The sequence below is a fragment of the Styela clava genome, chromosome 7, assembly GCF_964204865.1.
Source record: "Styela clava chromosome 7, kaStyClav1.hap1.2, whole genome shotgun sequence".
Classification (NCBI taxonomy): Eukaryota; Metazoa; Chordata; class Ascidiacea; order Stolidobranchia; family Styelidae; genus Styela; species Styela clava.
This window is the reverse complement of record NC_135256.1, coordinates 10,809,890-10,837,822: the sequence shown is the minus strand read 5'-3', so window position 1 is coordinate 10,837,822 and position 27,933 is coordinate 10,809,890. Positions and strand designations below refer to the sequence as shown.

General features: G+C 34.6%; 1 protein-coding gene across 1 annotated transcript in view; it reads left to right on the top strand.

Annotated features, from left to right (window-relative positions):
* LOC120328340 (uncharacterized) overlaps positions 1-27,371 on the top strand; it is a 33,457-nt gene extending 6,086 nt beyond the window's left edge. Inside the window, exons 11-54 of the mRNA XM_078114554.1 lie at positions 24-159; positions 633-797; positions 1,297-1,379; positions 1,456-1,497; positions 1,855-1,951; positions 3,490-3,642; positions 3,718-3,899; positions 4,566-4,743; positions 6,570-6,701; positions 6,797-6,950; positions 7,160-7,302; positions 7,975-8,121; positions 8,365-8,473; positions 9,223-9,404; positions 9,510-9,650; positions 9,731-9,894; positions 10,273-10,423; positions 11,518-11,666; positions 11,741-11,883; positions 12,267-12,358; positions 13,167-13,357; positions 13,437-13,629; positions 13,784-13,898; positions 14,941-15,095; positions 15,174-15,308; positions 15,580-15,716; positions 16,218-16,342; positions 16,886-17,060; positions 17,818-17,997; positions 18,077-18,154; positions 18,258-18,369; positions 19,027-19,188; positions 19,424-19,612; positions 19,680-19,805; positions 19,887-20,077; positions 20,176-20,370; positions 21,004-21,196; positions 21,511-21,622; positions 21,739-21,887; positions 22,222-22,392; positions 25,403-25,462; positions 25,861-25,983; positions 26,679-26,734; positions 27,320-27,371. Of these exons, the coding sequence (XP_077970680.1) occupies positions 24-159; positions 633-797; positions 1,297-1,379; positions 1,456-1,497; positions 1,855-1,951; positions 3,490-3,642; positions 3,718-3,899; positions 4,566-4,743; positions 6,570-6,701; positions 6,797-6,950; positions 7,160-7,302; positions 7,975-8,121; positions 8,365-8,473; positions 9,223-9,404; positions 9,510-9,650; positions 9,731-9,894; positions 10,273-10,423; positions 11,518-11,666; positions 11,741-11,883; positions 12,267-12,358; positions 13,167-13,357; positions 13,437-13,629; positions 13,784-13,898; positions 14,941-15,095; positions 15,174-15,308; positions 15,580-15,716; positions 16,218-16,342; positions 16,886-17,060; positions 17,818-17,997; positions 18,077-18,154; positions 18,258-18,369; positions 19,027-19,188; positions 19,424-19,612; positions 19,680-19,805; positions 19,887-20,077; positions 20,176-20,370; positions 21,004-21,196; positions 21,511-21,622; positions 21,739-21,887; positions 22,222-22,392; positions 25,403-25,462; positions 25,861-25,983; positions 26,679-26,734; positions 27,320-27,349 (6,096 nt within the window). The 3' untranslated portion in view covers positions 27,350-27,371. The remainder of the gene's footprint in view (positions 1-23; positions 160-632; positions 798-1,296; positions 1,380-1,455; positions 1,498-1,854; positions 1,952-3,489; positions 3,643-3,717; positions 3,900-4,565; positions 4,744-6,569; positions 6,702-6,796; positions 6,951-7,159; positions 7,303-7,974; positions 8,122-8,364; positions 8,474-9,222; positions 9,405-9,509; positions 9,651-9,730; positions 9,895-10,272; positions 10,424-11,517; positions 11,667-11,740; positions 11,884-12,266; positions 12,359-13,166; positions 13,358-13,436; positions 13,630-13,783; positions 13,899-14,940; positions 15,096-15,173; positions 15,309-15,579; positions 15,717-16,217; positions 16,343-16,885; positions 17,061-17,817; positions 17,998-18,076; positions 18,155-18,257; positions 18,370-19,026; positions 19,189-19,423; positions 19,613-19,679; positions 19,806-19,886; positions 20,078-20,175; positions 20,371-21,003; positions 21,197-21,510; positions 21,623-21,738; positions 21,888-22,221; positions 22,393-25,402; positions 25,463-25,860; positions 25,984-26,678; positions 26,735-27,319) is intronic.
* Positions 27,372-27,933: the final 562 nt, after the last annotated feature.

The window sequence follows — 27,933 nt, the reverse complement described above, 5'->3', positions numbered from 1 at the left end:
TTTAAGTCAATTTTGTGATTCAGGATACATGGGATTGTGTTCAAGTTTACACAGGATTTTATCTCGGAAGATGGGAAACAGCAGATTGCTTTCAACAGCAGCCTTATATTTGTGAAATGGATCCAGGAGTGGAACCAAAACCAATTGTACCCATCGCAAGTATGCTGTTGTATATTTAAATCGGTGTATTAGACCGGGGGTTCTCAAACCTTTGGTGTTATGGATCCCATGAAGAGGTTGACTATTATATACAGAGCCCCACAATTAATTTAAAACAAAAAAACACACTGTTACTCATCGATTAATGTTCTTGAGTAAATTAGAATTACCTTATTCAATGACTCGGATGTATTTGCTGTTTTGTATTTGAACAAATGTTTTATTAATGCAATTATTGAACAGTTACAAAATTACCCAAGTCAGTATTTTAATGAGTAAACGAATAACTCTTGGAGTCCCCAGATTTCCCTATGTAATACACAACTATTAAACAATTGGTATAATACACTTTTTGCATTAGACCGAAATAGAAAAATAAACCTAAACTGTCAGTTTCTTGGTCAGGGTTGACTAACATTTCAATCTGGAATTTTTTTTTTACTGCCTTTGTATAAACTTTATCATTTGTACAGACACACACGAAGGATGTGATCCAGGATGGTTATGGTTTGATGGAAATTGTTATTACTTTAATTATGATAAAATGATTCAATGGAGTGAAGCAGAACTAAAATGTATTGAAATGAATTCCCACTTGACAAGTGTGCTCTCTGGAGAAGAAAATTCATTCATTATAGGTATGGGAGTTGTTTTTTCGGATGCAGTGAATATCTTATTATGTTGTAATCATTTATTGTGGCGGCGGTGTGAGCATCATACTAAGCGTTAGTGATATGCTTACTTCACGTAGGTTTGCCGTTTGAATCCCATACAGGTTTTAATCATGTGTGAGAGGATTGCTGGACTCATCGACCACCACAGGGTGGGTCATATAATCGCTGGCCAGTTACGGCCTCCTCTACCATCAAGTCCATGCATCTGAAAACAATTAACTGGCTAACCAATCCCATACCCGACTTGTACTGGTAACCAGACGAGAGGCCATGGTTTGCCATATCTTTTTGGCCATCTTATTGGTTTTCCTCTCCCTGAGGATGTAAAACTTACCTTTTAATTCAATAATAATAAGTACCGTATCCATCTTATTTGCTTGAAATCACGTTCATACTTGTTATCATACATCATTGCATTAAACATTCTTTTCAATTTCTTGTTAATTATGGAGTGTATATTTAGATCACACCAGTGCTAGTACCTGGATTGGAGGACATGCTGTTTTGAATCTCTATGCTTTTCAGTGGTCTGACAATTCACCATGGGTAAGTAAATTGTTGTGTCAATAAATCTTTGCAATTTTACATTTTTTTAATCTTTATTATCAATTTTTTATTTCAGGATTTTACCAACTGGGCAGCTGGAGAACCTAATAATCTTGATGTGAGTATTTTGACCTTTTTTTTATGAGTTGAAAACAGTTAATATTATTTTATTAATTCGATGAATGTAGTTTGAGTTTTAAAAAAATATGCTTTATGAATGTGCTTAGTTTTGTATCTTGAATGTTATGAGAAATTTTTTAGTTGAGTATTATTGATTTTTTGAATATTAAAGTCTTAAGAATTTATTTCAATTTTATCATAGCATCTATATGGATTTTACTGAAAATTATATTTGTTAATGTATCGTGATATACGGTACTTTTTATTACTCTGAAACTGATGATGGGTATTGATAAAATATTATATATTTCATGTATTATTTACATTTACTAAAATTTCACACTCTTTATTATAGCAAGGATGTGCACAGTTATGGGATGCTGCAGGGTATATGTGGGATGATGCCGCTTGCACTGTATTAAAAAATTATGCCTGTAAGAAAGCTGAACAAGGTAATACATATGTATTTTTTTGCATCTAGTATGAATTGGTTAAAATGTTTTCAATATGATGATGTATTAACCTTTGATGCTTGGTTATCATCATTTAAGGATATATTTGCCATTCTACAATGTGATTGTGGGTAAGGAGATGGTGTTACTCCATATGCAATTAAATAATACTACTCATGAAAAAGACTAATAACTCTAATGGGAATTGAAGGTTTCTTTGTTGCAAATGGGATCAGATATGGAATTGTCATGTCTGTGAGCCAGTGCTCATCAAGAATTGGTTAATTGTTACATCATTCAAAGTTCAGCTTCTGTTCGAAAAATACTGATACATTTACATTCTTGTAGTAACTACATATCGCATATCAGCCAACCTTGCATATAAGCGGTCCCCCTGAAAACGGCTTCGAAATAATGAATTTATAAAAATTTGCATATAAGCCGACCCTACAAATCATAAAACGTCGTATGCACCTATTACAGTCAATGATATTCAATTCAGATTTAATATTCAAATATCGCTATTTGCTACCTTCTAGTATCCTTTTTAATGTTTATATTGATATGGAATATCACACACACATTCCAGCGCCTCTGTCCACGTTTTGATTGGAAAGATTTTTCGGTTATCATTTTTTATGTTTTATCGTAATCGACGACAGCCCATTTCCCCTCAACTAAATTACTGCCGACATGAAAGGATTTGAATCAGCACCGACTTGAAGTACATGTAACACATCGAGGATGTTTTTGATTGAAAATATTTTACAATTAATATTTTATTTTAACACAGTCAAGATATCCTGAGCAACCACGGCAATAAATCTAAAAGCAAGTTGTGTCGTAATTAATTGTTTTAATCGATAGTGTCCTAGCTTAACAAAATATTTTTGCATTTCCAGCCTATAAAATAGCTCTTAGGTATTATTTGGTACCTATCGCGAATGTTATTTGTTAGCTTGGCGTCGTTGATGATAATATCATTCAGTTTTAGTTTGTGGTATCAATTTATGAAATCATATTTAGTTTATGCGCGATCAGAGGTATGTGCATAAAAGGCCGAATTTTTATTGCAATCAGAGTTATCTGCGTATAAGCCAACCCCTTAGTTTGGCACTTTTTTTTAGTTTTCTACTCGGCTTATATGTGAGTATATATGGTAACATGCCTGTTATTGCTGTCATAGCGTAAACATGCGAACGATCACATGTATGACGATCAATCCCAGGCTGTTATCTCTGTCATAGTGTACCAAAAGCTGCTTTGCGTGTGTGAGTGCTTGCTCTTATCATGAGAACTAAGCATGGTTTGAGTTGTAGCTGTTGGAAATAATTAGGAATAATAATATTTTGTTTGAATGCGATAAGCGACCCTTTAGTTTGATCAGAGTTATGCGTGTATAAGCCAAATTTTTAGTGCATTCAGAGTTTGCACACATAAGCTGCCCATTAGTTTGGGAACTTTGTTTAAGTTACAAACATGGCGTATGTGCAGAGATATATGGTAAGTCTTTCATTATATGAATTTTTCATTTCCAGACTGTTGGGAACCTCTCGGAATGGAAGACAGAAGAATTTTAGATGCTCAAATAACATCATCTTCAGACTGGAACGCAAATCACGCAGCTCATCTTGGAAGACTCAATAATTATCCAGATGGAGGCAATACTGGTGCCTGGGCTTGTGGTGGCGGTAAGCCATTGATCTTGTTGTAGTAAGTCAAAGTGCATGGCAAATATAAAATCTCCATTGTATTTTTGCACACAGACACACAACAGCCTGATGTTGCATGGTTTCAAGTACAACTTGTTCCTCAACGAACCGTGTTTGGTATCACAACTCAAGGTCGTCCTAGAGATCATGATCAGTATGTCAAGTCATACAAAGTTTCTTATTCAGATGATGGAAATAGTTGGACTTTTATAAAAGATAAAACTGGCACTGACAAGGTAAATGATGCGAGATGTGTCATGCTAGAGAAAACAACAAATAAGTGTAAATTAATATTACCAGTGCCAGTTTTTAGACTGAGAATAACTAAGAAATTGGAATCAATTTTGGTGCAAGCAATAATGCAAAAAATATAGAATGGGATTTACATAATTAAACCCGGGGAGAGGAAAGCCAATACCATGGCTTAATCGTATTGGCAAACCATGGCCTCTGGTCTGGTCACCAGTCAATGTGGGGTATCGATCTAGTTAGCCAGTTATTTGTTTTCGGGAGCATGGAATCGATGGTGAACGAACTTAATTGTCCAGCGGTTTTGTGAACTGCTCTACAGCGGCAAGGAGTCCAGCAATTCTCTCACACATAACTATCCTCAAATGGGATTTGAACCTGCGAACCTACACAGGGTAATCAGAGGTGCAGTGGCGAGCGTATTTCCAACACTTAGCACAATGCGCCACACTGAGTTGAGGTTATACGAACGATATATGCTATCGTATCAAAGATTTAGCTAAAATATATTCTAATCTGTTTGACATGTTTTTCATGTGAGAAAAAAATGATATTCATGTAAATTTTACTTTTCGAAGAATTGTGTTATTTTAATATCTTAAAATAATGTTTTGTTTATAGCACTTGTTATACATACATTACTATTATTTTAGATCTATGTTGGTAATACTGACATGAATTCAAAAGTCACTAATAAATTGCCAGATCCGATTGTAACAAAATATATTAGAATATGGCCAATGACCTACTTTGGACATATGTCAATGAGAGTTGAATTACTTGGATGTCAAGACGATGGTGATGATTTACCAACTATATCACCACAAACAGGTAACATTTTTTTGCAACTGATTAGAAATAGTAGGTAGCAAATATATAATCATTTAATAACATCAACAATGTTATACTGACACAGCCGAGAGCGCATTGTGCTAATTGTTCATTTTACACTTGCCATCAGCATGAATGTGGTTACCCTGAGTGTTTCGCAGGTTTAAGTCTAGTTGGGGAACTTTAGAAAAATAGGAGAATTGCTGGAATCCTCTCCGCTATAGGTTCGATCACGTAACCGCTAGAGTGTTATGGCTTCATCCATCATCAGAAACTATTAACTGGCTAATCCCATACCCAAACAGTCTAGTAATCGGACAAGTGTCCGTGGTTCTCAAGATGATTGGGTGTCTCATCTCCTTCCCTCTCTTCAAGATAAATATGAAATTTCAATTCTCATGCACTTAGTTGTGTTTCTCAGGGCAAATCCTAAAAAGATATTGCATCAGCTTTTACCACTATATAAAAATGATTTATTCATATAGACTTACAGATTACCTACCATATTTCCCAGATCTCCAGAAATGAAATGGGTTGCTTCATTAATTTAATAGTGATAAATTTAATCTGTGATTGCGACAGTATAAATATTATCTCTGCTGCAAAATACCAACGCAATCCGTGGACATAAACATTTACGATTATATGATTCGTATTTTTGCAAATTAAAAAACATATCTGAGCTGTTGCAGCAACACTTATTCTGCTCCATCACAATGCTGTCACTCATTATTTTAAGGATACCATGGTAAGAAAAACCTTAAGTCAGCGATAATATCCCACAGAGTAAATTTATTTCAAAAAATAAATTAAATACACTTTACATTAATTATTATACATATTATAATTTGTCACGGGCCATCCCAAAATGAAACTTAAATGGTGTTTTTCTTTTTTTAGTATTTTATAATGCCGCTTTTCAATCAAGAAAATCTGAGTCACGTATTCACTTCTTTATTTATCTTGGCATCTTATCACACATGATCATGTAATAACTTGTTTCTCACAAGTAATTATCGTGTCCTTGTTGCACAAACATATGTTCAGGAAAATTTGTGATTTAGCGAGAATAAATGCTGACATAAAAGATATTTACGGCTCTAATAAGAGATCATGCTGACAAAAACAATTGACAACTTTCACAAATTGCAATCCCACGTGTATCAGTAATAGCTGTTCACTCGTGATGCACACACAAATGCGGCAACTTCAAATAATCAAATAATACGCAATGATCCAGGGATAAGAGATATCTGCCCCAAATGTGAAATCCGCCCACATGATGTCCCACATTTATTCATCTGTCCAGCCAAACCAACACACTTAACAACAAGAGATCTATGGGAGAAGCCGATCAAGCCGCTGTGTTCCTAGGTCTTCAAGCACAGATGGACGAAGAGTGTTAACAACAACAACAACAACTTTAAATATGATATTCACAGCGTTGAAATTCCAAATTTACAGCGCGAGAAGGCCAATCCCTTTACACTGGCCTGATGGGGACATTATAGGGATGCTATCGCAGAAGATATTTTATGGTCCAAATTGAATAATAAGCTCCCCCCCCCCCGAAAAAATGAAAATTATCCTCGTCGCCCAATCAGGCCAAAAATTTGGGTCTAGAAAAGCGACTTATTCGCCGGGAAATACTGTATATTATTTTAAACACTGTACAAAGAACTGAAGAGCAAATTTAAACTAAATAAATACAAAACATTTTGATTGTGAACATATCAAGTTTTTGATCTTGATTCTCGTGTCATACTAATACCATAAACTTTTATTTATGTTGATTTTATCTGAAATTTGGCATCTACATTTATTAGAATGCACCAGCGTCAGTTATCAGGACCGATTAGATTGTGGATATCCTGGAGTCACAGCAACGGAATGTAGAAATAGAGGATGCTGTTGGGATAATGGTGTTCCTGATACTATTTGGTGTTTTTACAAACAAGGTAATGTCACATATGATGAAAGTATTTTTTATTTCTCATTCAAAATTTTTATAATTTTCTGGAAAAAATTTTGATTTTTGTATTCGGTATTTCAGATGATTATGATCCCCGATGTGGCAAAGATTGGATTTACGATCCTGGTGGTCAATTCTTTTGTTATCATTTTAATCCTTATAAAATAAGAGACTGGCAAGATGCTCAACTTCATTGCTACAATCTTGGAGGAGATTTACTCAGCATTAATTCAATGTTAGTACGCCGCTTATGTATTTTCTCTTATATTAATACATGATTTATTCAATACAAGTATCAATCTTTTGAAATATTGGCCTTTGTACTCAAGAAATACTCAATTTCTCAAATATGTGCATAAAAAAAATATTCAGTAGGTAGTGATAAGAATGGGTGTTTAGAGACTGAAAATATTTGAATATTTTTTCATTGTTTCTCTAATTCAGGCATGAGCAATATTATGTTACTGCTCATGTAACTGGACTTGTGTCAGCATCTGCTCTCTGGATTGGTGCAAACCAGCTGGACAAAAGTGCAGGGTGGAAATGGACAGATGGTGGACCATTCAATTACAAATATTGGCGTAGCGGTATATTTTTATGGGCTTATATTTTCTACATTATATTATTGTTTGTATGTATATGTACCACTTCTAGGATAAATAAAAAATACACACGCAACGAAAAACCAATTTCTAGATCAGCAGGTATCAATATTTTGTATCCAAAATGTATGACTCACAAACCCAATAAAAAAAAGAGAATTTCCAATTTATCATTACTAGCTTATTGCAATCATCAATAAATTGCTTTTCAAACCTTATTTTACAATATTCACAGGTATTTATCGTATTTAGGCGCACTTCAAATCTTTTTTTCTTTCAAAAACCGATTGTGCCCTATATAAGCTGGCGCGTCTAATGTATGAGTCAGCTAGTGCTTTATATTATTTTATAATTAATTTATAATATCTTTGATTAAAATACATTAACCATAAAAAAAAATTGAGTGTTTTTGGTTAATGAGCTTTGTACGGTAACCCGATACTCCTTAAAAACCATTGCATCTTGTAGTCCGTGTCGCCTTATGTATGGAAAAAAAAACTAGTCAATTTATTGACGGTGCGCTTTATTCCTACCACCGGGCATATAAACGTGATTATAAAATGTTATTGATGTGTTTGCATTATATTATTACTTGGAGTTTCCATTATTGTCATGGTCTCATTTATTCCTTCAATACCAGTGACTTTATTTTTATAGGAGAGCCAAACAACTGGACAGGTGAAGAAGATTGTGTTGAGATGTATACATATGATGGAACATGGAATGATAATCCTTGTTTTTATCAACGTGGCATTGCTTGCAAAAAACAAAGCAATAATTTTCCAATTTCACAAGATGATGATGGTGAGTAAAGTGGTCTTTTTCGTTGGCCTGGTCAACTGATGGAACAAAAACTAAATGGTTTATATTTTACTTTTCATGGAATAATGTTTGTTTTTTATCTTTCACATATACAAGTGTTGCTCTTTCTGACATATTTTTAACACTTATAAATGTATTTTCATGAGATTTTGTAATTAATGTAATCCGTTGTCAATACATCAATATAATTAATGTATTATACAGCACTTTTCTGACAATATTCAGGTAACTATGTTGAAAACATTTGTGAAGGAGAAACTGGAACTCTGTTTTGTGGTGGAAATTTGGTTATTCTTGTTCATCATGCTTCATATGGAAGGAATAATCCATTAACGTAAAAATTCTATAAGCCTATGAAATGTTTCTGGTAGTGTGAAATGATGTAAAAATATAAATATTTTAATTGATTTGCCATTCATTGGAAAATATCAATATCCTCTTGAAATCACAGTGGTATTCTGATTGCTATGAATTCTTATGCATCAACATATTGTTATCAGACTAAGCTGAGAAATCTAGTCACATAGGATGTACTGCAATATTTTTCCAAAATCTTTTATAATATACCTACCTATACCATACCAATGTATCCATGTTGCCCACTTGGTTATTTTTGGCAATCTTAAAATATGTCATAGGTTGTTTGAAAATTTTTAATATTATGGACATCATGGGTTGTTTTAGAAAATTGTTTCTTTCCAACTGCTGAACCAATCAATACCTTTCAAATGTTAGTGCCAGTAGTTATATTATTGATAATTGTCTATTAAAAGGCTTTTTCTAATATTTGTTTATTTTTAATTTCATATTGGCTCTTTAAGTAGTGTTAAATTTGCTCTTTATGCAATATCTAAACCTTGTTCTCTTATTTATTATCAATTGGTTTATTTTACTGGAAACATTGATGTGACCAGAATGGATTAAATATGTGAATTGCATTGTTTACTGTATCAATATTTGGATTACTGTCACAATAGATCATACTCATTATAAGATGAAGATTCCGATATAACTATTTAGTTTATCAACAGGTGTCACTTTTATCTGACCGAGAAAAAAAATATTTACAAACTATTGATTCAGGTGTGGTGGAGGTGATGCTGTTCCATCAGGCGGATGTCATACATCAAGCTCATTTGAGCTGGTATCACAACAATGTAATGGTAGATCCAGTTGTCAGCTATCTGCAACAAATGAAAACTTTGGAGACCCATGTGCTGGAACGTACAAATATCTGAACGTTATTTACAGCTGTGAAACAAATAGTAAGAACAGCTTAAAATCTTCAGATCGATATGATTTAAATTTGTGAAAATTGCTTTTTGTAGATTTTAACAACATTTATTAAAAATATTATATTTATTTTATAGCATGCTTGGAACAACTAGGTATGGAAAATGGAACAATTTCTGATAGTATGATATCGGAATCATCATCTATCGATAGCAGTCACTCTGGAAAAAATGGAAGATTGAATAGCGCAAGATCTTGGGCAACTAATGAAGGAGAAGGTGCGTATGTTATATTGCAATGCTGATTGAAATAATTTTCTAATATTCCCTTTATTAATATCAAATTATATTTTTATTAGGTGCTTGGATACAAGTTTTATTACCTAAGCATCAAAAAGTTTCTGGAATAAAGATACAAGGTGCAAACGACGCTGATAGATGGGTTACAACATTCAAGATTTCATATGCTAAAGATGCATCTAACATGGAATGGATAGAATATGAAAATTATGACAATATTGTGGTGTGTATTTGGTTTCAGTATTTCATAATAATTTTAAGGTCGAGGGTTAAAAGCAGTAATTTCAGAACTTTTCAGCTCTTCAGAATGGCTTTCATGTTAGCAGCTGGTTTGGTATAATTTCGTCAACATCCCAAGTTCAATTATTTAGTATGTATATCTGGTGGGAACTACTCCCATACCCGAGTGGTAACTATTTGTCTTTCTTCTTCATGTAGAAAAATATAAAGTTTTGTCCTATATGGTAGTTGGAGTTTGAAAACTCTTACTACTCAGAAATCCATATTGTATTTTATTTGTGTTTCAATTAATTTCTTTGCCCGAAATTATAACTTAAAATATTTTATTCACAGAACTAAAATATCTAATTAATTTCAACAGGAAGTATTTACTGGCAGCAGTGATAAAAACACAGTAAATACTGTATTACTGGCTGAAAGAGTTTATACAACTGGCATACGTTTATATCCTGTAACATGGAATGGTAATACAATTGGAATGAGAATGGATATAATGGGATGTAATCCGTTCCGTGAGTTTATTATCAATTTCTTCTTTCTGAATTTGGGACAATGTTTAGTATATTAGGTTGTTTGTATTTAAGTATACTACCTACCTAGTCATTTTTATTCATTTTCTCAATTCATGATAATCAAAGGCAAGTGCGGCGGTGTGGCTCAACGGGCTAAGCGTTAGGAATACGCTCGCCACCGCACCTCTAACTACTCTGCGTGGGTTCGCAGGTTCGAATCCCATGCAGGGATGGTTATGTGCGAGAGGATTGCTGGACTCCTCGCCGTCGTTGGGTGGTTCACGTAACCGCTGGTCGGTTACGGCTTCCTCCACCACCAAGTCCATGCTTCCGAAAACAAACAATACAGTAAAATCTAATCCCATACCCGACTTGGAATGGTAACCGGACGAGAGGCCGTGGTTCGCCATATGGATAAGCCGTCTTATCGGCTTTCCTCTCCCCCGGGAGAAATATGTAAATCCTATCCTATCCTATCCTAAGTGATTATGTTAATAACCGCCCAACCAAGTACATGAGGTCCGTTATAAGACATTTATTTACCTGATTGTAGTCTCTATTTTAACAACTGCAAGACCAATGTACTGCTTTAGTGAGTGAATAGTAAATTGTCTAAATCAGAGGTGTGCAACCTTTAATACAGGAGGGACAAATACAATAACTGTGTGAAACAGTGGGCCACACCTTATTTAACATTCTAGTAGTTGCAAGCAAAAAAAATTTAGTTATTGATGACATGCGCTGTTTGCTTCGCACAATCTTGATGTTCGGCATTGTATCGTCATGAGCATAGATACTAAATTAGACTCAGGTATAGGTTTCGCAACACAAAGGGATTGGAATTACTCGCAATACCTGATTAAACAAATGTAAAAACTCTCCGTGAGCCGGGTCACACAGTGCACAGCATTCAAAATTGGTCGCACAACCCTGGTCTGAATAATTTGAAAATTCATTAATTATTTTTAGTTTTTTAGTCATATAATCATTTAAATAAATACTCATGTAAATCTCCACAGATTTAACAAACTTCAGCCTATTAAAGTAGGCAATTTTATTTCACACACATTTATATGCAAACTCATATGTTGCAGAGGAAATAACATGCAATACAATTGGTGATGAAATATTTGTATCTGGAGATGCAGATACAGAAACAACAAGAGAAGTAGATTGTCCATCTTATTGTACTGAAATTCTTGCATATCAATATGACATTTATGGTGATCTAGTATATTCTGGGGTAAGGAATTAATAGTATAGCTTATATTGAAAATGCATTGCAATTTTTTATTGTTTCTCTCAATAATTTGACAGAATTCACAAGTTTGTAGTGCTGCAATTCATGCTGGAGTATTATTAGATCGACTTGGTGGTGCTGTTACTTTGAAAGCAGAACTGGGTCTCAGTTCATACAAAGGAACAGAAAGGCATGGAGTACATTCACAAGATTTGGACAGGTGAAATTTTCAGGTTTCAGACTGAGTCGACAAACCAAACACATATAAGGATCAGTAGTATTGGTATGGTAATCAATACTTATGCCCAACCCAGTGTAAAACTGGACATGAAACTATCGCTTATCACAAGATTTGGTTGTTTGTTGGCATATCGGTATATCTTTTTCGAGATATATGTTCAATGCTATCTAATCCTGTGTATCCTTTAAACCAGTCCTTCCCGAACTTTCTGTGAAATTGGTGTACTCTTTGTGGCCACTAAAATTTGTCGCATGCCCCCCTGTGGGGTCGCGACCTCCAGTTTGGGAAATCCTGTTTTATACTTTTTGCTTTGCCATTCTCTCCGTAGTATAATAACTGGTTACCATTTTTTTAATTTCCAGATATACACCACTCGCCTTTTCTTTTACAAATGCAGAAATGAATTGCCCAACAGGATGGTTACCTTATGATCAATTTTGTTATATGATCATTTGTAAGTAATTTTGAATTATTGTATACCGATAATAGCATAATAGCCTAATATTGAGGTTTTAATTGGCTTCAAATATAAATAAGTAAGAAGATTAAGATATCTGTTTCTGATCTGATAGCAAATTCTGAACTCGGCACCACAATTGCCACATTGTTATGAGTATTGGAAATGCACAGAGCAAAGTGTTCATATCATAAGATAAGATTTAGTTCAGGGGGGGAAGGTAAGCCGATAAAATGGCTTAATCATTTGGCGAACCATGGTAACGCATCTGATTTCCAGTCCACCAATCGTGTATGGGGTTAGGTAGTGAGTTATTTGTTTCAGATGCACGGACTTGAATATAAACAACTAATCACACGTCTGACCTGGGCTAGTAACCTGTCGAGAAACTGTTGATTGCCATGATAATGAAATACTTTGGTTAGCCTACTTTTTGAAAAAGAAATAAAAAATTTTATCCTGAATATAAATTTAAAATGAATTTTTTGAGCTTGAATTACGGTACCGAAAAAATAATTATACACATAGTTGCCCAAATTCCTTCAAATTATTACTGTGCTATTATTATAGGATTCGAAATTTACATATTTATCCCAGGAGAGATAGAAGCCGATAAGATGTCGTAATCATATTGCAAACTACGGCCTCTTGTCAGGTTTCCAATCCGTATTGGGTATGGGATTAGTTAGCTATTTATTTGTTTCGGATGCATGGACTTTATAGAGGAGGAAGCCGTAACTGACCAGCGGGTATGTGAACTACCCTAATGATAACATATTTATCTGTATTCATAAATGTTTTTCAGCTGATGAAGTGCCGTGGCAAAGTGGTGAGGTTGCTTGTCAACTGATGAATGCAAATCTTGTTTCGATTAAAAATCCTGCTGAGCAAGATTTTGTTTGGCAAGTAATGACACTGAGTGGACAAACAGATTTGTGGATCGGTCTTAGCAGTGTTATTTCAGCCAATGAATATCAATGGACAGATGGAACCTTGGTAAGAAATAAGAATGAATATCAATGACATTTTATTACATCTGTTTATAGTAACTGGATGCTGTTTTATGCTTTTCTAGGTTATATATACTGAATGGGACGTCCGACAACCAGACAGAAGTGTTCAAAGTTGTGCCCATTTGTCTGTTGAAACTGGAAAATGGGATGATGATATTTGTGAACTCCTTCGACCCTTTATGTGCAAAATGTCGAAAGGATATTATACACATGATCCTGGATCAGAACCTACTGTGCCACCAGGCTGTGATGAAGGTAGAGACCACATTCTCAGTGAAAATTTCGAAAACGTTTTGAAAATGAATGATAGACTCTGTTACATAAATATTTATTAATGTTATGGTATCTAGCGGAGAAGGTTTACTGTGGTATCAGTATAATATTGTTTGTCTTGAACTCTCTCTTTCAGGTTGGGTTCCATATCATGGGCTCTGTTACTTATTTGATAGACAACCGTTCACTTATCAAGATTCAAAGCAATTTTGTACTGACAATGGTGGGGAACCTGTTGCCATTCTCGATAAGTATGTTCTGCAAATAGAAATTTAATCCAGATGTGATAACGATTTTTTATCTCTTATTTATGACATCTCATTTCTGTATCACATTATAGAATACCGGTATATATTTCTACAATATTTCAAATTTCCAATGCTCTTGAAGTTTTTACTGTAAAAATTATAATATATGGTTAATCATGTGGAGAAGCAGCTCGACTAAAATTTTATTGCCTTGCTTAGCAATGTGGCAAATCGTGCTAAACAATAGGGAATATGCTCACCACCGCACCACCTCTGATAACTCTGCATGGGTTCTCAGGTTCGAATCCTATGAAGCTAATTATGTGTGAGAAGGTGTCTGGACTCTTTACCACCATAGGGTGGTTCATCGCTGGTCAGTTACGGCTTCCTCCACCATCACGTCCATGCATGAAACAACTAACTGGACATGGTTTGGTAAGCAGGCGAGAGGTCGTGGTTCTCCACATGATTAAGCCATCTTTCTTCTCGGTCCGCTTTCCTCTCCTCCAGGATAAATATGTAAATTCTATCGTGAAATGATATATCCTCATCTCACAAACAATGTATATGCACGTTTAAGCTCTGTATATTGCAAAAGCTGAATTTATGTACCAAACACTGTTTACATATTTCTCAGAGAAGCTTAAATATTTTTTGTTTAATAAATTGATTGAGCATCTTTATCATTTGATGAGATTTACGGTACCCTAGCAAAATATATTATTAGCTTTGCTCCAATGTATAATTGAAATTTGAAGAAAAAAAATAATAAAATGCTAAGTTCCTGTAACTTGAGAGAGTGGTAGACACACATTATATTTTTACCATTGCCAAAATCGTATACTATACTGGCTAGGCAGTGTAGCGCATCGTGTCTATGCATCTGGAACAAAAAGCTGGCTAACTAATCCCATACGCAACATGGACTGTTGACTGGACAAGAGGCAGTGGTTTGCCATATGACTAATCCATCTTATCGACTTTCCTCTTCTCTCGGATTAATATTTAAATCCCATCCTAAACTAGTATTTTAATTCATTACCAGATATACACAGAGTTTCCTTCACACCATAATTGGTGCTGAAGATTTCAGATGGTGGTTAGGATTGACAGGAACTCCCATAATTGGTGGATCATCATGGACTTGGGAGAATGGGTATCCACTTAATGCGTATGACAATTGGGGTTTTGGAAACCCAGGTAAATATTCATTTAGTATAATAGAGAAACCCACAAACTAATTAAGATATTTGGAATAGTTTTAAATTTGTTGTTCAGATATAACTAACGGAGAATGTGCAGTATTTTATGGAGGACAAATTGGTTCTGGTATGTGGTACAGCTACAGATGTGAAAATCATGCTTTTTCTATTTGTCAAAGCCAACGTGTAGGTTACACTCCACCGCCTAAAAGTAAGTGAAATATGAGCATTTTATGTTAATTTGGTGGAAGTATTTTCTGCGTTTCCGAGTGTCTCAAATTTTTTTCAGCAACTAATTCCTTTATCAAATCATCTGGTAAATGATAGGTTGTGAACAATCCCAGAATAATAATAGCTTATGTCAACTGCTGAAGACTGCTATGTCATCACAACTCTTCCTTTGCACCTTTCTGGCTGTCTTTCTTAAAAGTTTTGCTGATTGATTAACTTATAGCTTACTAAGACCACATTTATTCTAACAGCAACGCCTCCACCCTCTGGTGGCTGTCCTGGTGATTGGTGGACTCCTGATGAAAACAGTGGGTTTTGTTATAGAGCCTACATGCCTGAAGGAAATGCCTGGGATGTTCCAGTGTCTTGGAATAACGCTTATCATCAGGTTTGTGAATATTTCCTGATTAAATGAAACAAAAATTATATGTACAGAAATGATGGTAACTTAAACCTGGAATAACCTTTATTTAGTATCTTAAAAAAGAGAGAATGTGTAATTATGTGTGAGAGTATTGCCAGACTCCTCGAAGCTGTAGGGTAGTTTGCGTCAACGCTGGTTGGTTACGACTTACGACTTCATCTACTACCAAATCCACGCAACTGAAACAAATATTTGATTAACTATTCCCATAATGACATGGACTGATAACCTGACGAAAGTCCATGGTTCATCATATGATTAAGCCGTCTCAATGTTTTTGCTCTCCTTCGGGATAAATTTGTAAATACTATCCATAGTCCGATATTAATTAGCATATCATTGTCCTTTTGTGGATTTGCTGTAAAAACTTGCTGTTTAGTCAGTATATATCATATAAGATAGAATGTACATTATACATAGCTGAATAGCCTTACGGTTAACAATATTTATACTGGTGATTTCAAGTGTCTGGCAACAGGAGGTGATCTGGTTTCAATACACTCTGTGGAGGAAGACACATTCCTTTTAACTTTGTTGAAAAACACCTTGGGTGGAGAATCCTATGGATTTTGGATTGGTTTAAACAGCAAGTAAATTTTACAAAAATTTTATGGTACATTTTAGTTTTCACAGGATTTTAATGTGGAATGGATTGCTGGACTTTTGGCAATTGCGAGATAGTTTGTCTAATTGTCAGTTGGCTCCTCCACTACCCAATCCCATTCATTTGGAACAATTAACTCACTTATTTTGATACATGAGTGTCTGTGGGTCTTTATATGATTAAGCTGATGTACTGGATGGTCAAAGAATACATACCGGTACCAATGAAACATTTTATAATGGGTTGAGGCAAAAATATAAATTATATTCCTATTTAATGGTAATCTAAATCTAATGGAAGTTATGAAATTACAACAAATTAAATTAATGTAATATTACACGTTTTTCCATTTTATTGATATAGAGAAATATTCGATTTGAAAAACTAGAATCTATAATTTACTTAACGTCTTGCAACCTATATGATTTGAAAGCTTTTTTTTGGGCCAAACACTAGACGTATGATACAGCATTTGCAAACAATAACACAGATTACAACATATCATTGATGTTACAATTCTCGTTTACAGGGCAACTACATCAGAAATTATTGAAAGTGGCTGGGAATGGACAGATGGATCTGCTGTAAATTATTTAAGCTGGTCACCTGGATATCCTGATAATCTTCGTGAAAGAAGTTGTGTTGAATTGAGATATGAAGGAGATCTTGGACTTGGTGCCTGGAGAAATATTGATTGCAATCAAGTATGTTTGAGGATTATAGATATCAAAATACATATCCCAATATTGAAAACTTCTTCTTATTCATTTTTTGAGAGAGATTTCATAGTTTAATGATCTCAACATGTTAATTGGAAGCATTCTGATTCAGAGCATATATCAGATCTGAGGTGCGCTTTGCGGTCCGTAAAATACGGTAATAGTAGAGAACACATTGTTAGCCTAAGACAACAGTAGTGCGAAATGTACCTGTCATGCTTGGCCATATAATTTGCTAACTAACTCCATACTTGTCATGGATTGGTAACTGGACAAGATGGCGTGGTTCGCCATATGATTTAGCCGTCTCATTCACTTTCCTCTCTGACGGGATAAATATAGTAATATTATCCTGAATATTATAGTAGTATTGTACTGTACTGTATACTTCTATGTAAAACAATAAATTGCACAAGTAGAAACTGATAGATAGAAAAATTTAGTATATCAGTAATATGTAAAATAGTCAGTTTATGGAATGTTTTTATCCCAAGTGTTGGGAAGATTAATTGATTTGTTTGAAGCAACTATACCAAATATATTTGATGTAGAGTTTCAATTTGGACACAAATTTGCCAACAAGTAGGACTGAAATATGACGTAATGTGATATGGAAAAGATCAAAGTTACAATTAACATGCACATGAAGCAAGAGAGTCATATTATGTAAAATATTTATCTTTTATATGAAGCAGACAACAGGAATATTTCAGCAGCATATTAATATCTTTAATCTATTTAGCAACGTGATTGGATCTGTAAGTTGAAGAAAGGAATAGACGTTGTTTCTCCAACGGAACCACCAGCAGGAAATCCAAATCCACAATGTGGATCTGCTGATGATGGAACTTGGATTGAATATGATGGATGGTGTTATCTATTTAATGATTTTGAAATGACAAATTTCCATGCTGCTGAAGACGTAAGAATTTGTGGTATTATAAAACACATAAATGTTGGTGTGGCACCTTTTTTTTGAATTATTGATTTGATGTTTGCAGACATGTATGACAAATGGTGGACATCTAATATCACTACATAGTCATAATGAACAATCGTTTGTGACAGGACAATTAAAGGTATAGTTAATTTTGTTTTGAGACCAATAATACATGGGAAAACAACAAATACCGGTAGTACAATAATTCACATAAAGTTTATTTTTTTTCATTCCTACAATAGACATTCAATCGTACAATAAGATTTTGGATTGGAATGCAAGAATTTGGTGGGGTTGATGGCGAATTTGTATGGCTGGATGGAACTCCAATTGATTTTGTCAACTGGAATCCTGGTATGTTTTTTTACTTCAAGAAGTGAAGCCATATACGGTATAAAAAATTCATATTTATAAAGTGAAAGATGAAAGCTGAAAGGACAACTCGATGATATAAAAAAATCGAGGCTTTTCCTGAATTTGATTAGATAATCAGTTTCAAATGGACATAAGAGTTCATAGCATGCAAGTAACATAGCTGAGTTATGTTTTATGAATAGCCTGTTGACTGCGAAGAGACCAGTAATCTTCTAAAACAGTTTTCTTCAAACTTTTTTCATCACAACAAACTTGGTACAGCCAAATTTTTTTGCAACCCACAGGAACTAAAATAAAATTCAATGTTTTCGAAGATATTTAAAAAATAATAAAATTGTCAATACCATCAATGAAACAAATGTGCTTTCATATTCTCGCACAAAATATCGAATCTTGGCTCAATTTTGTTGATGTTGGGTGGGTCTAAGTACTGGTTTCAATCCTTCAAATTTGATCAATATTTTGTTTTAACGTAAGTTAGTGTCAAAGAAGATTTTACTGCGGCCCCTTAAGCACTTTTGTGACCCACCTCAGGACCCCCAGTTTGAAGAGCCATGCTTCAAATATAATCCTTTTCCACTTGCTCAACTCCTATGAGGTTGCCTGGCAAATTGTTCTCATATTTTGTAATTTCAGGTGAACCAAATGATTACAAAGGTAGTGAACAGTGTGTTGAAATATTGCAAAGGAATGGTAAATGGAATGATGGAAATTGTGCACTTGAAATCGCCGGTTACATATGTAAAAAAAGACTCGGAGATCCTCCAAATCCACCCCAACCAACAGAACAATGGCCAGGTACAGATGCAAATATGGATATCCATGTTAACAGAATGACTTCTCATTTATTGTGAGATTAATATATGTTGTGGTTGTTTCCTTCATATTGGAAATTTTAAATAATGAACCTAATGGAATAAGGATATATAATCAAAACTAATGATCCAATGCAATACAGGGTGCAATGATTGCTTGTTTTGAAACATTTGGCATATACAGTATTTCAATTGGAATTATGGTTTTCTGGTTTCAGGTGGATGTCCATCTGAATGGTTGATGTATGATAATTACTGTTACCAAGTTCATGGAGAATACACAGTTTGTGCAACAGACTCGACAGATTGGAGTGATGGAGAATGTCGTGCGGGATGGTACGAAGCTCGTGATAAATGCCGAGATATTGGTGGTGATTTGGTCACAATTCATAACAAATATGAAAATGGTAAGATCGATATTGAGCAGACTAAACATTATGCCATGGCATAACTAAATTTTGTACTTTTTTTCAGCTTTTGTTTCTGCTCAAATAATGAGGGTTCCAACAAATGTTTGGATAGGAATGAACGATGAGCATTGGTATGATCAATATACATGGTCAACTGGAGAACAAGTCACATATACTAATTGGTACACAGGTAAATGCTAGAAATATAGTTTGTTGTCTTTCATAAAACTGACATCCACAAGCTTGTATATTTACTATTTGTATTCTGAAGGTGAACCAAATCATTGGAATAATGAAGAACGCTGTGTTGAAATGCATCATAGAGAAGATGTTGTTGGAAGATGGAATGACATCCGATGTGACAACGCTGTTTCATATGTTTGCCAAATGAAGAAGGATCCAACCATATCAGAAGGATTACAGATTAATAATAATAATAAATGTCCCAAGGGATGGTTGCAAGTAAGTATCGATAGATATATTACGATTACAGAATCAGGGAATTTATTTTATAATACCAAAACGTAATCTCACTAATTTATTTCAATTACAATGTACAGTATGATACCATCAATGGTAACTATATTTGCTATTATCTGGAAATGATGGAACGTTCATTTGATGACGCAATAGCAAACTGCCGAAAAATGAAATCTGGTGCAAACTTGGCCAGTTATCAGACGATGTATGAACAACATTTTGTTACAAGTTATATTCGAGATACAACAGCGTGGATTGGGATGAGATATGATATGGTATGTTTGATCATTATATTAGAACACTTCCATTATTAGTAAAAATTACGTAGATTTCATTCGTTTGTGAGTTGTTTTTTACAAGCAAAAAGCAAATTCTAATATTAGGTAACACATTATGAGCATTGACAGATCATATCACGCCTAAATATTTCCACAACATATTTATATACATACCGGTAAACCTGGCCTTGCAATGTATGCCGGGTAGAGCCTAGGAGAGGGCCATAGGGGCAAGCAACACGTTGTAGGGGTGCTACAGATCCAAGCTGTAGAGTTTGCGTTATTCAAGTGTTTTTTTAATGTGCTTTTATTTCAGTAACAGCTTACATTATGTGTTCTTGTGGGACTGATTGTGGTGATGGTGAGTCAGCAATGGTTGACTGATCTGTTCTGCCAATATGCTCATTGATTGATTTAGCGCTTTGATACAAACATATTCCTTTACTTGCCTTTAATTTATTCATTCTCATGTATAACAACATCTATAATTTGTTTATTCCCCAAACTATTTATGGAGTTAGGTATAAGGGTCTTCATTATCAGAAACTTGCCCTTTTTGTTAATGTGTTGTGATCAAAAAAGAAAATAAAAATAAAATGAAATGCAAAAGGGATGTTCGTTTTTATATAGGATGGTGATGAAGATTCAAATCAATGGAAATGGGTTGACGATTGGCCAGTATGGATTTCAAATTGGGGTGAATATGAACCAGGATCTGATCTTAACAAACTTTGTGTGTTGAACAAGGATTCTATTTTGGGATCAGAATGGATCACAGAAAGTTGTGATGCTTTGTATCCTTCTGTATGTAGATGGACCACAGGTAAATAAATCCTGGTAGCTCAAAAATGTTTTCCCTTACCACATTCGTCGTCCCTTTATGCCACACTAGGATTAAAATGGAAATGATTTTTCATAAAAATATTACTATAAATTTGCTCATTATGACAATTTACTCATTTCCGGTAGAGTTCCTCTTATATTGATAACTTCTGAAATCACATCAGCTACCTGTGTCTACTTGAATGCAACAATAAATATATTGCAAAAATTTTTCATATTTCGTCTTTCAATCAGTACCGATGTTACTATACACTAAACAATTTTTTTGGATGCTCATTACAATCATATTTATAGAAAATATCCCGCCCACACCTGGCGAAGTAGAAGGAACATGCATAGATGACTCGTGGCAACAATATGGTGGTTTTTGTTACAAAGCTTTTCCATCAATGGGCGATCCTATGAGGTATCAGTATTAATTTCAATATTGAGAATTTTTATATATTGAGTATTTTTTACAACGATTTCTTTTTATGAACAATTTACAAGAAACTAAAATATGATCACTAAAACTTTTTTTAGAATGTCCAATTGGGCTGATGCAGAAGCAAAATGTAATGAAATGTCTGGGCATCTTGTCAGTATTGGATCAAGAACACAAACAGAATGGTTAAATTCTTGGTCAAATACATCAGAATCATTATGGATTGGATTGAGAGATAATGGTCAAGGTAAATGAAAATAAGTGAATGTAATGCTTAATAATGAAATATAGTTCATTAAATGTGATGTGTTATTCTTATAGTTTACACTTCATTAAAACACAATTTTCCGAGAATTTATTTGCAATTGATAGTTCTCTGGTAGTATATGTCAATACCATGCACGTAAATGTTATTTTTATGCTGATTTTTTTATTTTAATTTAACTGAAAGTCGTACCTATTATAGGTAGGTGATAAATCAGTAGATGATCGTTTTTTTTTTATAATTGGAGTTACTGGTGAATTGGATAATGTGATAAAGGTATGTTTTTAGATATTAAATACTTATTCTTTTCACGTAGGTGGTTGGTCATGGACAGATAACAGACCTGTTTCATATACAAACTGGAATTCTGGCGAACCAAACAATGTTGGTGAATATGGTGAAGATTGTGTAGAAATTTATCCAGATGGAAAATGGAATGATAACGAGTGTACAAAAGAACAAGGATTCATGTGCAAAGTGCCTAAAAGTATGTGACCAGAATATCCTGTTAATATAATTAGTTTATTGCAAACTTTTCTCAAACATTTATTCACCATGAAAAAATATATCAGATGGGTCACAAACCTATTAAAAATTGCTAGAGTTGATGAATTAGGTTAAATTGACAGTAGTAGTAATGAATGACAATGCTGTTTTTGCTACAGGCATTTATTATTCTAATTTCAGAAATGTCTGTTTTTTTTTCTAGAATACTTGGAATGTAACTGCATGTCTCTAATATAATTTGGTTAGAGTTTGTTGGCTTACTCACTTTCAGTCTATCACATTTTTTGTATATTAATCATTTGACTAATCTGAATCATCTGCCATTCAAGAGTGTTGAGAAGATTTAACTAGAGCAGGGGTCACCAACGCGTTGCCCGCGGGCACCAAGTCGCCCGCGAAGATCATACAAGTCGCCCGCAGGCATGTTCCAAACTAAGCTTAATAACGGCGCTTATAAGTAAGCTACATCAAGTAAATTTTGTCCTGCTATTCTTGTATAAATCACACTTATATGGAACTGAGAATGACACTATATTATTTATTGTAAGTAACCATCAATCTGATTTTTATTTGACCTCAGTAATGTGACGGGTCAGTTAACACCCGACAGGTCAGTTAACACCCATCCAATTATGACATCACACTGATATCACTTTCCACGAACCCGCGCTTTTTCTTGTCCGCTAGTTTGTGGAGTAGCAGTAATACAATTATAGATTCCAAAGAAAAATGGCAGGAAACGATGAAAAACCCACCATTTTCACGATGAATGGGAGGTGGATAAATTTTTACCACCATAAAAGCTCGCGATTCAAATCATACAGCAATTCTATTTTACGAGACCATTGTTTGGTTCAACCTATCTTTGCGAATCAACATTTTTGACATAAACTCAGGATAGGATGGGATTTACATATTTATCCCAGGGGAGAAGATAGCCGATATGACGACTTAACCATATGGCGAACCACGGCCTCTCGTCCGGTTACCATTCCATGTCGGGTATGGGATTAGTTAGTTATTGCTTTCGGAAGCATGGACTTGATGGCGAAGGAAGCCGTGACCGGCGGTTACGTGAAGCACCCAATGGCGGCGAGGCGTCCAGCAATCCTCTCGCACTTAACTATCCCCGCATGTGATTCTAACCTGCGAACCTAGCGCTTAGCACGATGGGCCACACCGCCGCGACTCACTCCACCAAGAACAAACACTGAACACGCCTCACTAATGAAAATGTACAAGACTTGCTCAGAGTTACAGTGTCAAGTTACACGTCGAAGTTTTGAATGCAAGTGTCATTGATAGGAATTAATTTGCTACGTTGTGAGAATCGTTTGACTTTCTGAAGGATCCACTAATCGCAGGGGTCTCAAACTCGCGGCCCGCGGGCCAATTGCGGCCCGCGGGATGATAGTTTGTGGCCCCCAAGTCACTTAGCTCAGTTAGCATGATTAATGCTTTTAATATAACAGCGTTTCCCAAACTGAGTTCCGCGGAAAACTAATGTTCCGCGAGCATCTCCCGAGTGTTGCGTGGAAAAGAAATCAAAAATACATCTAAATTGGTCGCCATGACGATCTGAGAATCATGAAGTTGTTGCCCAACTGAGTCACCGTCGGCCTAAAGTGGACTAACTAAGTTAGGGTAGTGACATTTTCGTTAACCGTCGGTTAGCTTTTTGACTGTTAACTATTGACTTTGTTAAAGACAAACAAAGGCAAAAGGTCAACGTTCTTCCTCCATCTCTTCCTGGTTTTACTTTGAAATGCTGAAAGTTTTTCGCGCATTTGCAACTCGCCACGGCGAAACCATTGGGAACCGCTACATTGCACCGTTTTTCTTTATCAACTTCACCCTTTCATTTTTTGATGTTCCGCGAGGAGATATAAAAAGTGTAAGTGTTGCGTGGCCGAAAAAGGGAAACTCTCACGTAGTGCAAAACAAAATATTTTATCATCTGTTCCCTGAAAGGAATACGCGGTGCGGTAACCTACCAGTACCATACCTGTAGGCCTGATATTTGATCGCGGGACCGCCTGAAATAATTTAAAAACAATGTTCCATGATTTTTGACGTCACAATCACTAACGCTTAGATTTATCTTGATACATTGTAACCATGTTTCCCATGTGGCGAAACATCACTGTCCATCGGCTAAATGCTTGATTGAAACATCAGCGCAACAGTTATTACAAAGTGGAATTTTATAATTTCGCACATCCCTAAACGTGTCGTTGGAAGTGAAGTTTCAGTAAACAGAAAGGTTGGTGATGAGCACAGACAATTTCAAAAAACTGGGAAATGCAATATTTCTTTGTTGAGCATAGAAGCATCCCGACATGTTTTATCTGCACAGTTAAAGATGCAGTGCACAAGGAATACAATTTAAACGAATTGCTAAGCTTTTATTGTGGAAAACCTGATGCGGCCCGGACTCATCCAGACTCTGCCCTAGCGGCCCCAAGTAAATTGAGTTTGAGACCTCTGAACTAATCCTATCAGTGTCTCTACTTGACTAAATACCAGTAATTAATTGAAGTTTAATCCAGCAAACTGGCTTTTTTAGAATGGTACATTGAACTGGTAGCCCGCAGCTTAATCTGTACCCAGAAAGTAGCCTCGGCCTCGAAAAGGTTGGTGACCCCTGAACTAGAGGTTGCAAATTCAGATTTTTTTGAAAACTCTCATTTAGTGAAATTTCTTGTAATCGCATTAAAATTATAACATTCGTCAACTTTTCTCCAATATGATAGGTTCCATTTACCAAATTTCATTACCCACAATTCAGCATTATAACAGTTTAAATCATATTTCTGAGAATATATTCTGCAATAAAAAATTATTTACATATGGTATATCATTATTTCCAGACCTTAAGATAACTTAAAACATGTATGCATCGCCACTCCAAAGTGAATTTTGATCCAACTGCAATTGCCTAGATTTTTTTATAGTATATTTTAATAATTCATTACATAAAATATTTTCAGTCATTGGAACAGACAGTGATGGGAACATAATTCATTTCCAAACACCAGAACCATTATCAGGTATCTAATATATGTTGTATCGTAACTACATTTCACAGAAGTAAGGAAAAATATTCATTATGACTTCGCAATGCATTTAAAATGAAAATCCAAATCCAGTATGATGTCATATTGAGCTTTCTCCATTGCGTAAAATACGTATTACGACATTACTCATCTTCAGTTTTAGTTTTTAAATTCCCTTCGACCCCCCAGACAGGGAATTCTGCGTACACTACTGGATATATATCGATATTGCCATTTTAACCTATGGTGCACTAAATATGGGTGACTTTGTTTAAAAGCTTTAGTTTAGTTTTAAAACAGGTTGCATTACATTATTTCAAGTAATCATCGCATATTTTGTTTGTGGTATAACAATACTATTAACTGTGACAATTTTTTTTTATTTTTAACAGGGCCAAATGCTGGTCTTATTGTCGGTGTAACAATAGCAGTGATTGTTGCAATTCTCCTAGTTACTGGCATTGGATATTATTATTACAGAAACGATGGATTCAGATCAACGAAATTGAAAGAAGGTATGTCAAAAGTGCCCTTCAATAAAAAAGACAGAGAATAAATGTTTTTCTACTGCAAAATAGCGATCATTAGCAAATCGAAACAGATAATAATAATAGGATCTAGTTTAGGAATAACTGTCTGCCATTTATTAGGTTTGAAACCATTTTATTAACATTATTTGCTGTTGATTAAATTTGCCTGCAATGTAAATATTTGCTTACATGTTGTAAACTATATTCTTGTTAATTATGTTTTAGTAAAATAGGATATGTGGCATTTACAAAAAATAAAAAAAATAAAAAATAAAAAAACATTCTATTTCTATGTAATAAATGAATTTTCTGAAATTATTCTATATGATTTTGGAGTCTTTATGCACACTAACACTGATGTATTTCGGTAACGTTTTGTCTAAACGGAATTACTTTTGCTATAGCCTCCATCAATACTTTTGAATCACTCACAATGGCTAATTTTGCTGTTGCAACAGCCTTGTAATATATTATATATGTTGCATAAGCTGAAAAATATGAGAAGGAGTGATAAAGTAGTTAGTTCCGCAGAACCCCATCCATAAGCATTGTGTCAAGAGTATTTTATTTGGCATTAGTTTCATATTTGAACAAATTCAGAATTATAAAATTTTTATAGAGAATTCAACTACTGAGATACTGGATAATCATTTTTATAATGTCATGCTTTATCGCTTTAGAATTGGCAACAAGTTTCGATAATCCTCAATACAGTGTTCATGGAAATGACAAAACGGTATGTAAAGTACTTTTTTATCATCTTGCCTGTGATTGCTTATCCAATTCTAAAATTACAACAGTGGTGTTGGGTCTGACAATGAGTACTGTTATATATTTAGTACCTTAATTATCAACAGATATGGGAAACTTTATGTAAATTTCAAGGTTAGTAATACACACCGACTTGATATGGATCGACCAGTTGATTGTGTAAGTCGTAAGATAATGTAGTAGGGGAGTTTGTAGAGATGCAGGAAAAACCAACTATGATGTATTATATCTTTGACCTTAGCTATCTTTATTTTCTAAAAATATGGCATTGTCCTCTTACAAATGTTGGATACTTCATCCGAATGACTCTTATGAGACACTACTAACTTTATTATGATGGGTGGTTCACGTAACCGCTGGTCGGTTACGGCTTCCTCCACCACCAAGTCCATGCTTCCGAAAACAAACAATATAACTAATCCCATACCCGACTTGGAATGGTAACCGGACGAGAGGCCGTGGTTCGCTATATGGATAAGTCGTCTTATCGGCTTTCCTCTCCCCCGGGATAAATATGTAAATCATATCATATTATTATTTCATTTTACAGCTGGAAGTATCCGGTGCAACTGATGCCTGATTTGGACAAGTCAGTGTCTGAATGAATTGTAAAAACGCATCTATTCCTGTTCTGAATATTATCACGTATTTCGTTGTTATATTGTGCATTAAATTGAAATCAACTTGTAAATATTTCTTTCATGTTAAATATTTTTATGATTATTTATTTTGAACTATGCAATGGTAAAAACGCTACTTGATGCTATTATAATTATCATTACGTATTTACGACCAAGTGATATAATATTCTACTTGAACTATGCATTTGTCTTCGTCTATGCACCAATTGGTATTTATAAGTACTGTATTTTAAAATTCCATTTCAACGTGCTTTGTTTTGATTCTAAATTGTAAATAAATATGTGATTGATTGCAAATAAACAACTTGAGATGTACAATGGCAGACAATACATGAGTCTAATTTTGGTGCGTCTGACAAAACGAGATTCCCATGCAATTATTTTCCTGATCAAGATATGGCGGTTATAGGTATACAATCGCGATGCGCTATTTGCTGTTCTAATGACTAGAGAGAGAGAATTTATTATTTCGTCAACCAGAAAACACATAATATAAAATATAATAATAACAAAATAAGTGAAA